Here is a 12,144-nt window from a genome sequence, read left to right as displayed (position 1 = left end):
CTTCATGTTAAATCTTCAAAGCAAATCACACTCTCCTAGGTACAACCAGAAGGTTGCAGGTAAGAATCTGGTGACCGTGATATGTTTTTCCTTGATGCCTTGTGTTTTGGAGCCATTCTGTTTTCAGGTATCAGTGTCATTGCTTGACCTCCACATTTCACACAGGATCTCCAGAAGCTAGTACGACTTGGAGTCTCTCACTATGTGGAGACTTTACTAAAGCCATGTCACTGTCTTTCGCTGCTTATGAATATTGTGTAACTAGAAGGTCATACAGATTCAGGCAAATGAGTCTGAATTAGCCTCACCGCTGGACAAAACAGCAACTGCGATAACAGGAACATAAAAAGAAGCACTTATCTAATTCAGGGTGGGTTGGAGCCTATCACAGTTATCATAGGGCAAAGGGTGGGATACGCCCTAGACAGGTCACCAGTATAAGTGCACAGACACAATAACACCCACAGAAATTTAAAATCAATTAACCTAACAAGCATTTATCTGGACTGTGAGAGGAAGCCAGAGTACCAGGAGACAACACACACAGGAACAGGGAGAACTTGCAAGCTCCACACAGACAGGGACTATCAGATAAAAACAAACCACCTCAAATGACTCTCCTCTTGAATTCGAGTTAAGTTTCTTGTGCGCTCAACAGAGAAAGTTCTATTTTGTAGGAGTGAGTGGATGATTACCGTCCGGTTTAATCCAGTCACTGGAACTTAAATTATTACAAACCCCAAACTTTCTGTGTATGAAACTCAAAACCACAGTCTGTTTATATAGCAGTCAATTCTGAGTTTTATTGCTAATATTAGCAAAATACACTACATTTATTACATGAAGCTCAAAAACTCCTGTTGAAAGATTAAAAATGCCATTAAAGATGCAAAAATAAACATTCTCATTAATTTACAAGGCAGAATGCTGCAAGATTAAGGCCTCTGTTAGTGTCAATTCACAAGTGCAACATCACTTAAACACTTTCATTAATCTTTCTTTCCACTTAATCCCTTTTTGAACTTCACACTCTGTCACTCGTAACACACTCGGTTTTCTTTATGCAAAAATCAATTATTATTTAGAATCCTCATTTGTGTAATTAATGTCTTCTTTTTTTCCCACTTGGCTAAACAACTTTACAGATGGATTTTAGAAGGATCTCTGTGCAGTAAAACACTGTTAAATGTTGAATTATATGCAGACTAATCCAGTGCATTTAGGTGAAAGAAAATCAGTGACTGTTTTCGCATAAATTAGATAAGAGTTGTTTGAAGCCCTTGCAGAGCCCTCAGCAGAAAAACCCGAAAACTTTGCTGCAGTGATCCAAAGCCTGTTGCTTCTCATTCAGCCGCTGTGCTGAGATGGCGAAGTTTGAGCTCAGTTTCATCACCCCGCAGAAGCGTCTTCACATCGAAATCCTCTCTCCCTGCACCAGACGACCCCGAATTGCCCAGGTGTCCTGTGAGAGAGACGGATTTGAAGGAGAGGTTAGCCACAAAAACAAATCCCTTTTATTTTCCTCTGTTTTAATGTTATTCTAATAGCAAATTTTGGAGTTTACAGGAACAGAAATTCCTTTAGCTTTTCATCAGACATCAGCTGCTCATTATGAGCCAGCTCATAATAATAGCAATCTTATTTAAGCCGTGTTTGAAAGGTTTAGCAGATGGTGGTTACATGTAAGCCAGGTTTGATGTTTTTTATCTTTGTGTTTACATAAAGTAAAACCAATGTGTTGTATTCTGTCTGACTCTGTTGCCAACTTCCTGAAATGTCTGTCGGGTGTTTTGTTCATATAATGGGAAGAATGTGACTTTAATTCAATTTCAGCAGGAAAGTTTCTACACAGTCTTTATTCTCAGGTTGTTTTCTCGTTTAGGGCAATTACATCCACTAAGCCACACTTCATTCTAAAGATGCATTAACTGAGTATCTTGCTGCGCTCAGTTTCTGTTTTATATATATAATGACACGCCAGGTTGCACGCTTCCTGGCACACATGCTAAGCAGAGGCTGACCTCGAGGTAAATGTAGCCCATAACAGGATCTTATAACGGGGGCTTGTAAACGATAACGAGACAGACCAGGGATGTTGTTACCTAACGATGCCACTGTAATTTTAACTTTTTATAAATAGATTAAAATCATTAAGTTAAGACGTTTGAATAAAGCTCAGGCGATCATTACGTGCATATGTACAAACATTGATGATATGTGGCAGACTACAAAAAGGCTGATTACAAATGTGAAACGTTGATTTCAAAAGATTTTATTTTGAAGTAGCCTTGCATGGACTACATGACCACAGCACCTGCTTCCTGCCCTGGGCATCACATGTAATTGACAACCTGTGTCTGACTTTGCTTCCAGTTCCTTGTTATGGTTTAACTTTGTTATTACTCCCTCTTTCATTGCCCAGAGCTTTAACGTGGACACTTTCTGGGATTGTGAGCTATCAGTGCTTAAAGCTAGTGATAAATCAACTGTAAACGTATTTATGTGATTAAAAATATAAGGAAAAGCATAAGAGGCTCCTTTTATTATTATTTTATTTTTTTACTATTTAATTTGTAAAAATGTGTATATACACACACACACACACACACACACACACACACACACACACACACACGTAGGAAAATATTTAGTATACACATCCAGAAATGCATACACTATTATATATTGTACATATATTTATTAGTTTCAGGTTGGCCATTCTTGTATTTTGCTCGTTTGTGTTGTTGTGTTTTGCACATCTCTGTTGCTTGTGGGGCTCGCACACAAGAATTTCACTCGCATGTGCTGTGCCAGTGTGCCTGCACATGTGATGTGACAATAAAAAGTGATTTGATTTAATCAAAAAGTAATAATGGAAAGAATAAGATAAATGAAGCTTGGATGTACGTGTCTGACCTTGAAAGTGAGTTCATCACCAACAGCGTGCCTCCTCACTATGATCTCCTTCACCTCTTTCTCTATGTTTTCCTGTGTGGTTCCTTTCACGTCAATGTAATAGCAATCACCGCTGGCATAGTGGCAGGAGATGGCCTGTGAAAACACACACATATATCACACCTCATTACTCGTATGCAAAAAGAAATACCACAAATAATCATGTGGTTGTATGGAGCTAATTTGCATTAGAAAATATCAGGATCTCAGGTGGACTCTGGGTAATGCAGTACCTTGCGGAAGCCCTGTGTCTGGTTCATGCCAGATCCGTGGATGAGCAGTGGGTGGAAGAAGACTGTGTCACCCTTTTCCATTTCTAGGTGCACCCTGGGGTGCTCCGGGTCATAGTCTCGGACTCCATGGTACATCTTGTTCACCCCGCCCTGAGGACACATGCAATTATTTAAACACTCTGTGTGTGTACATCCTAGCAGGCATGACTGTAGCTGTTACAGTGTTGTGTGTACCTCCCACTCAGGATAGTCATGTTCCTGCAGCGTGCCCTTGTGTGATCCTGGCAGGACGACCAGGCAGCCGTTCTGTCTGTTCACAGTCTCCATAGCTGTCCACGCACAGACGATCCGATCGACTGGTCGAAAGGGAAAGTAATGCAGATCCTGATGCATCGGGTGACGGGACGTCTTCTTACCTGGAATGACAGAAGACACGTTAGACATTACGGTCCCAAACTCGTTTTCATTTTATTTTCTTCACACAAATCACACCTTAAAGATACTCTATGTTATGTTTGAGCTTAAGAAATGGATTGATGCTTCAGATAGATAAAGAACTGGCCGTTCAGAGGGAAGATTACTAGCACAGTCTAAAAAGAAAAGCTAATAACAATCAAGCACACATCAAGAGTGTTGATGTAATTATGATCACTGCCACAAGAGGGAGACAAAACTAAGGGACACGTCCAGTTATTACATTGGTTATTATTTATCTGCACAATACTTGTCCTAAAAAGAGTCACGTACCTAAAAATACTGAGTTTAAGAGTAAACCCAAGAAGTACGCAGCATCCAAATAAGTATTAAGTATTTGTGACTTTGTGGGCCAAACATTTTAGTGAGAATTGAAATACCTGCATCAGGAGGTTTGTTGATCAGCATTGTGTGCATTGCCATGATGTTCGGTCCAATGAAACACTCAACATACTTCAGGATCTGATAAAGAAAAGCAAAAATTTTTGTTCTGATAGTCTTCAGGCTTGACTTATTTCATTGTTTATCAAAAGAAACAAATTCAATGCCTATTCATTTTTTTGTTTGTGAAAAACATTTAGACATCCAGATTAATGATTGAAGTCCATGTAATGTTTTCTGCTTTATCACCTGTGTGATTACTGATAGCACCTCTGTGAGGCACCAAACCCTTTTTATCAGAATTAATTTGGCAATTAACACAGAAAAAACAACCATCCTTTGACAAAACAGTCAGATTTATCCAACTTCTTGCTTCCCCCACTTCCGTACCATTGATTCATTGAACTCTCTGGCAGCTGCTCTATTCCCATGTTGTTGCAGTATATTAATGACTAACCTCGTATTGTGGATGGATTATCTCAGTTGTTTTCCTGACTGAAGTTTGGTCCATTTAGAGCAGGGGTGGGCAATTCCAGGTCCCGAGGGCCGGTGTCCCTGCAGGTTTTAGATGTGTCCTTGAACCAACACAGCTGATTTAAATGGCTAAATTAGCTCCTCAACATGTCCTGAAGTTCTCCAGAGGCCTGGTAATGAACTAATCATCTGATTCAGGTGTGTTGATCCAAGGTGAGATCTAAAACCTGCAGGACACCAGCCCTCGGGGCCTGGAATTGCCCACCCCTGATTTAGAGCATCCTGCCATGCGATTGCATTTGTCCCTAACCATCAGGAACCTTCACGTTAACTTTTATCGAGTGGAAAAAAACTTAGCGTCCATCCTCCAGTTTCAGTGGTTATGTTATGCTAACATAGCTGTGTCACTACAAATGTCACTGCTGTTTAGTTTTCTGTCCTCATTTATGTTGGAAGTGATAGCAGAGCTGTACGTTTTAATTTTTTCAGAAATCTCTCAGTCAGAACATGCTATATCATGTTTAGGTAACTAGCGAAACTAGTGAGCTAACTTCCGCTAATTTCTAACTCTGTTAAATTCAATAAATTCTGCTTTCATGGATGCCTCATTCTCCGTTGCCGCCATGCTTTTTCGGCCATGTGCATATGAAAACAAAGGCACTGCGCATGCGCGTTTTACCCATATTCTATTGCAATATTTTATTTTCTTATTGTTGCATAACATTGTACCGGTATTACTGTAAAGGGTATAATATGGCCCAGCCCTACGAAAAACCCTACTGCTGTGTGTATTGTCTTTGTTTGTATGTGGCGTTCCAGTACCTTTGGTAGAGAGCAGTACCGGAACAGCTCAGGATCCTCCTGAAAGTCCTGCACTTTTGAGACAGCTCTCTGATCTGGGACAAACTCGGACTTTGCTATAGCCACGTCCCTCATCACCACCAGACCGGGAACCTTTATTTCCTGTCGACAGATCCGTTCAAACTCCCCCCTGAAGGAGGCACCAAAACACACACACACAACAGTCAGGACGGAAACATGTCTCACAGATGTTCTGTTAGGTTTAGGTAAGGTGAGTATGGAGGTCAGTCAATGGCATCAACTACTACATCCTCCAGGAACTGACTGTGCACTCTCACCACATGAAGCTGTGCACTGTCATTCACCAGGACAAACCCAGGACTTGCTGCACCAATGTAGGGTCTGAGACTGAGTCCAAGGATTTCAAGGATGCTGTTGCCAAGCCTGTAGGTCTGTGTCCCTTCATGGATTTGCCTCCAAAGACTATTACTGACTCACCACCAAACCGGTCATGCTAAACAATGTTACAGGCAGCGTAATGTTCTTCACGGATTCGCCAGAGCCTTTCACGTCTGTCACATGTGCTCAGAGTGAACCTGCTCTCCTCTGTGAAAAAAAAGGGTGCCAGTGGTGGACCTGACAATTCTGGTATCTTATGACAAATGCCAAGCAGTGAGCAGTGAGTGCAGGGCCCACTAGAGGACATTGGTCCGCCCTCATAAAGTCACATTTCTGATACTTTAGTCAGAGACATTCACACCAGTAAACAGCTGGAGGTCATTTGTGGCTCTGGGAGTGCTCAACCTGTTCTTCCTTGCAGACAATGAGCAGATACTGGTCCTGCTGATGGGTTAAGGACCTTCTACAGCCCTGTCCAGCTCTCCTAGAGTAACTGTCTGTCTGTTGAAATCTCTACCATGATCTTGAGACTGTACTGGACTGCAAAACTTCAGGCAATGGCATGTATTGATGTTCCATCTTGGAGGAGTTAAACTACCTATGCAAGATCTGTAGGGTCTCCCCTCATGCTGCCAGTAGTGACACTGACCCTAGCCAAATGCAAAACTAGTGTAATAAAAACAGTCAGATGAGCAGGTAAAACGTCACTGTCCTCCAGCTGTAAAACTGTGCCTGTTTTGGGAGTTGTCTCACTGTTGCTCCTCTAGTACACCTGTTGTTAATTTCATTAACACCAAAACAGCTGAAATGGAATAACAACCCCTCTGCTAATTAAATGACCAGATCAATATCCCATAAGTTTAACTGACTTGATTCTACACTCTGATTAAAGTGTTCCTTAAACAGTCACTGTAAAATTGGTAGATTTTCCTATGGCCAAACTTTCACATACTGAGTACAGTGCATGTATGAATAATCTCCAAGAGATAAAACGATCAGCCTTTGGACCGCTGTAAATATTTAGTTTTCCTGCTTATGAAAGATCAGGTATCCTTGTCTACCTTCTGTACGAGGGCCAGCCAATCAGAAGAAAGCTAGCTCAAAGGGGATGAAAGCTAAAACTGATTGAAATGATGGGGGATCTGCCAAAGGCTGGCATAAAATAAATAATCAATATTTTGAACTGTAACCTATTCAAGTAAAAATAATTATTTTATGTGTTTGTGCTTTTTAAAAAGTACTTATTTCATTTATTATTTATTGCCAAGTGTCTGATGTTACCTGAACCTGTCGATGTCCTGCTTGGACACCAGATTTCTGATGAGAAGGAAGCCATTTTCCTCATAGAAGAGCCGCTGTTCCGGGGTCAGCAGGTCATTATCCAAAGTATACCTGCCAAATTGAAAAAAATAAAAAAATAAAAAAGCTTGCCTTGCCTTTTGAGCCAATGGCACTGTGGCACCACTTGCTATTACACATGGAGAGCAGAAAAGTGGGACACTGTGGACCTGATCAATAGAAGAAACTGTGGGAAAGGTGAACGATAAACATGATTGCTGAGTGCATAAAAACCTTTAGCCCGACGCGGAGCTTAGGTGTGTCCTTACCTCAGTCTCTGTGGGTGACCGTAGCTGACGGTTTCAGCAGACGTGGGTGCAGCTCTCTTCAGCAAATCAGTCAAGGATAACAAAAACAAAAAACACGGGGGAAATGTCTGCTATACAGCAGCGAGAGATTATGATTTATAGATTTCAGATCATTTCCAAGATTTTACAGTGAAACATTCTGCCTTTCTGCCAAAATATGTGAAAATGTCTTTTATGTGAAAATCTGCATTGGTGCTCCATATTAAAACCAGGGAAACCGACAACACTTTTTAAAAAAACAAATCACATGTATAAATTTGTAACTAGCTTATCTTTAAGTTGACCTATCTACAGATAGACCTAACAGATTACACCTATTATTTAACAGGTTGATATAGACAATAATCCAATAACAGTCGTTTCCGAGCCCTAAGTAACAGTTATAAATGTCTCCAGCTAGCTAGCATTAAAAACGTTTATTGCAAATGATATGCAGTCCAAACAAACACACTTGTAGAGAAACAACGGCGAACACGAAAATAACTAGCGGTGTTAACAGCGCAAGAATAGTTACAGGCATTCAGCTCCTGTCCTTATGTCAGTATTCTCCGGGAGGCCTGCAGTCCACCGCGGGTTCCCAGTAGCGGAGTATCAGTGTTATCGGGCGCTCACTGCTTCGCTATAGGCTAAGAGCCTCCAACGAGCCGATTTATCGCAAATACGAATTAAAAAAGATACAATCCCCGCAGGATGTCTGTCAAGATGGTTGATAATGACTCGGAGTCTCTCCAGAGGACGAGACATTTTCTGTCAAGTAGCAGTGCGTCGTGTCCTCTGTAAAAGTAGTGGAGAAGTGGGTTGTTGTTAGTGATGGGTCGTTCGCGAACGAAATGGCTCTTAGAGCCGGCTCTTTGACGTGAACAACGCGAGCCGGCTCCTTATCGCGAGCCGTCATGTGGGTTTTTTTTTTCTTTCTCTCACCCTCTCTCTCTCTCTCTCGCACTTTTTTTCCGCTTCACTTCGCACCTGAGCCTTGTGCTTTATGCTGGGCAGAGGGGGGAGGGGCGGTAGTTACACTCAGTAGCACAGGAACAGAGCCAGAGGGAGAGAGAGAGAAAGAGAAAGAGAGCCAGGGACAACAACGTCACATTAGAAAGGTATAGTAATCATCCACAACTATTTTCGGTTGCAGATGATAAAGGATTCAGAAAATTTATTCATGCAGGTCCATATGACAGAGAATATGCATCTTCTTTTTGTTTTCATATTATAATTTATATTTAATTGTGTTGTGGTTTGCAGTGTTTTGTGTTGTTTTCACTTTAAATTTGTAAAAGGAAAAAGCTGAAAATTTAAATAGTTAAAAGTTGAAATGTGAATAGTTGATTTTTGTATTATATGATTTATTTATTACATTTTATGTGGAGTGAATAAATAAAAGTATATTTACAGTGGCCCCTAGAGACAAAGCACATACAAACTTCAAATCACGTACGAACTCTGAAGCACGTACAAACTCCAAAACACGTAAAAACACGTACAAACTCCAAAACACGTAAAAACTCCAAAACACGTACAAAAGACAACAGAAGTGCTCCAGGATGCTGGGCGCAGTGTTGAGCCTTTGTTACCTAGTGGCTACACAAGCCAGCAAGTACCAACGACCGGATTTGGTGTGTGGTAGTAACAGGTAAATGAACTTTTTTTTTAAATTATTTGAATATATATGAGTGCCTGTGTATAAATACACAAACAATACACACATGCTTTCAATTGTGTAATTTAAGTGATCTAGTAGCTCTGCTTTGGAAGTTCAGTTCATGCTAGAAATGTGTTTTGGAGTTTGTACGTGTTTTGTCTCTAGGGGCCACCGCATATATTTATATATAAACATATACAAATAAAACCACTTTTTTTTTACGTTAGTAATTCCTTTTGTGCATAATTTTATATTATTGTTAATAATAAATTAAAGCAACAAAACAACCTGAAGAGCCAGTTCGGAGCCGAAAGAGCCGGCTCTTTTTAGTGAGTCGAACCGAAAGAGCCGGCTCTCTAAAAAGAGCCGGAAATCCCATCACTAGTTGTTGTACTTTACGTACCTCCGCTGACTGGGGCAAAGGCTAGCATGATGACACGCTCTGTGAATGTGCTGTTATGCAAAACACCTACAGTCGTTTATGGATCCGTTAAAACACAGCCCAGTCATTATCACAACGCCGTAACAAGTTTAATAGAATCAAAAATACTTCAATGATTTGTAAGGGAAATTATATTTCCCCTCCTGTGACTAGATGAACGGATCCTTTAAAAATAGCAGGAATATCGCAAAAATGCTAATGGTGTAAACGGGTAAAGAAAAATCAAAACTCTATTGTAGAGTTCAAGCATTTTTATCCCTTTAGCAAACCTTTTCAGCTGTTAGTGAACGTTATTTATTGCAAACAACGGGATTTCATAAGGATTATTTCCAGCATCACTAGTAATTAAAGTTTTATCCAGCAGGGGGGCGCCACACAACAATAATTATTCTCATCAGCTTTATAATTTATGCTAATTTCGAAGCTGTTGAAACCCTGAGCGCTATTTAACCATTCCATCATTTTTGGCATCTTCAACAAACACAGACTATTTTGTAATAGAAGTTGAATCGATGAAATAATCGATCTACTCATTTAAAGACTGAAATGGACAGTGTTGCATTGTTATAGTGATGAGTTACAAATGAAAAGGAACGGTATGCTAACAAAACCTGCAGCTGTTTCTTATTTTATCTATTTCCCAACTTTGACAAACTATACTGTACTTAACTTCTAGTTTTACCTACGAGCTAACAAACAAAAAGGCACACAAAATAGCACTTAGAATGTATAATATGCAGTATGTATGTATGTATAGTTTTTGGTGTATGCGTCTATCTAGACGTTTTTCTTTACGTTTTTCAAGTCTATGATGTGGAAGATGTCTGTACAAAAAAAACAGCTTTTAGTTTGCACACTGACCAGATAGACATCACAGTGGCTTTTATTTTGGAAATTGCAATAGAACAGACCTTTGTTTTGAAATGTCAGCGGAAGTGCCATTATCGTAATCTACCTTACATGCTCGCACCCCTCCCGTCTCCGCACTCGACATCCTCCAGCCTCTTTAAACTGTCTCCGCTGCCGAAACAGACGACTTTTTCGGGTTTCGGTCTGTGTCTGTTCGCCCGCACACTCGCACACCCTTCTGCTTGTTTCGGAGGATATTTCTTTCTCTGGCGGAGCGTGTGGAGCACAACCCGAGCACAGACGGAGCTGTGTTTCAGGCTACTTCAGTGGGCGGGTAAAGCGGAGGAGGGCATCCGGGCCTGGCAGCTCCGGAGGGTCGGCTTGAAAACGACGGAATTCACCATTTTCAGGTAAATTCGTTGATGGGTCACTTTCAGGTAACGCTTAATGAACAAGCAGGAGGCTAGGCTTCGCCCGGCGACAAAAGACGAAGTCTGAATGGTGGCCATTGGAAATGGCAAAACAGAGGAAACGGCAGCTGGAGAATAATACAGCCAGACTCTTACTGTAATTCATATATTACTCTTTATCCAGCACGATTATACGTGTTGTTTTTGCGCCTCAAACAATATCTTATTTCACGGTATGTTTGTTTACATAACGTGGCTCAGGCATCGGCAGCCAGAATGTCACCAGCGATAGAAAGCGAACTGTAGATTAAAGGATGAAATAATGCATCCTCGAAATCGCCCTAAATCCCAATGAAAACAGTATGGATCATTGCAGGTATAATGCAAGACCTGTACACAACATATTCATGTCACCCCAAACCTGCTCACAATACACTGTAGCTATACAATGAGGCTTCCCTTTAAAGGAGTAGAGGTGCATTTACCATCAACCGGCCTTTGACTTCATATAAGTGTGAAAGAAATGGCTTCTCTGCTACAGTCAGCGCCTTTACTTCAGCTTGTGCCACGTTTTTGCTGATGTGAAAGCACTGTGGAACAAAGTTGGAATACAAACATTATGAAACTGAGTTAAATCCCTTAAAATAACCTCCAAAGAACTCTTGACTTTTACCAAACTGTGGTTGTTCCTGTCAAGTTATTTGAATACGGTTGAGACACGTTGCTGAAAGTGGAAGATAAGAGACATGCCCTTGAAAATAAGTATTATGGACTGACTGTGTTTAAGCAGACACAAGCTCAAGGGTATTTTAATCTAATGCACCAGGAACACACTGCCCTGCTGTTACCCTGAAAACAGTGACCTGATCTTAGGTACACTATTGTCCTAGAGTTTCGCCTTTTTTTTTCTTCTCCCAAATCGAATACAAAAGCATAAAAAACAAGCAATTACACAACTAGAAATCCAGCATAAATCATTTCAGTTATTATCACCATTCAATAATATTAGAGCTCTGCCTATATGAAAGTTAAAAATTTCTGATTATGAAATTAGAAAGACAGTTTGCATTGTTGAAAGGGAAATAGCTCTGCAGTATTGAGCACTTCTCACCCATCTTTGCCGGGAAATGCCTGTGATGCTTTTAGGCTCTTTTCTATTTCCCGTTTGACCTGCATTCAATTCCAGTGTCCTTCATCTGGAACAACTAGCTGTTCAATTATGTGTATTTGCGAATCTGCATGTGTGCGTTTTGACCCACATTCAGATCTGGGCTGCTGGCTGTGGGAACGATACACCCTGAGAGAGCGACATTAATTACCCCGACAGCTCCCACTCCATGCCTGTAGGCCCGTATAGCAGTGCACATATCGATCAGTCTCTGTATTGTGCCACGATTGTGGGAGGTGTATGTGTGTGCACACCCACTCTATGTTTCTCTCT

The 12,144-nt window shown here is 40.8% G+C and overlaps 2 protein-coding genes across 3 annotated transcripts in view; one reads left to right on the top strand and one right to left on the bottom strand.

Annotated features, from left to right (window-relative positions):
- Nucleotides 1-777: 777 nt before the first annotated feature.
- phyh (phytanoyl-CoA 2-hydroxylase) lies at nt 778-8,198 on the bottom strand. Of its 2 annotated transcripts, none has more exons than XM_086268716.1 (9): nt 8,042-8,198; nt 7,325-7,380; nt 6,999-7,109; nt 5,340-5,508; nt 4,043-4,124; nt 3,423-3,604; nt 3,189-3,338; nt 2,917-3,051; nt 778-1,462 (listed from the first exon to the last, which is right to left on the bottom strand). In XM_086268716.1, the coding sequence occupies exons 1-9, from the start codon at nt 8,105-8,107 to the stop codon at nt 1,409-1,411; spliced, it is 1,005 nt and encodes a 334-aa protein (XP_086124842.1). In that variant the 5' UTR covers nt 8,108-8,198; the 3' UTR covers nt 778-1,408. The 2 variants fall into 2 exon arrangements, with proteins under 2 accessions (XP_086124842.1, XP_086124843.1); XM_086268717.1 differs by lacking the exon at nt 8,042-8,198 and adding an exon at nt 7,878-7,898 and having other exon boundaries at nt 7,325-7,434.
- A 2,188-nt stretch (nt 8,199-10,386) lies between these two features.
- cdk17 (cyclin dependent kinase 17) overlaps nt 10,387-12,144 on the top strand; it is a 51,495-nt gene continuing 49,737 nt past the window's right edge. Inside the window, exon 1 of the mRNA XM_086268712.1 lies at nt 10,387-10,703. The gene's annotated coding sequence lies outside the window, so the exon portion shown is untranslated. The remainder of the gene's footprint in view (nt 10,704-12,144) is intronic.

Source organism: Aulonocara sp. 'chitande type north' Nkhata Bay, linkage group LG17, assembly GCF_057382095.1.
Source record: "Aulonocara sp. 'chitande type north' Nkhata Bay isolate Kocher_YH1m ecotype deep benthic linkage group LG17, A_spYH_male_GT1.1, whole genome shotgun sequence".
Taxonomy (NCBI): domain Eukaryota; kingdom Metazoa; phylum Chordata; class Actinopteri; order Cichliformes; family Cichlidae; genus Aulonocara; species Aulonocara sp. 'chitande type north' Nkhata Bay.
The sequence above is the reverse complement of the archived record's forward strand: the minus strand, read 5'-3'. Positions and strand labels throughout refer to the sequence as shown.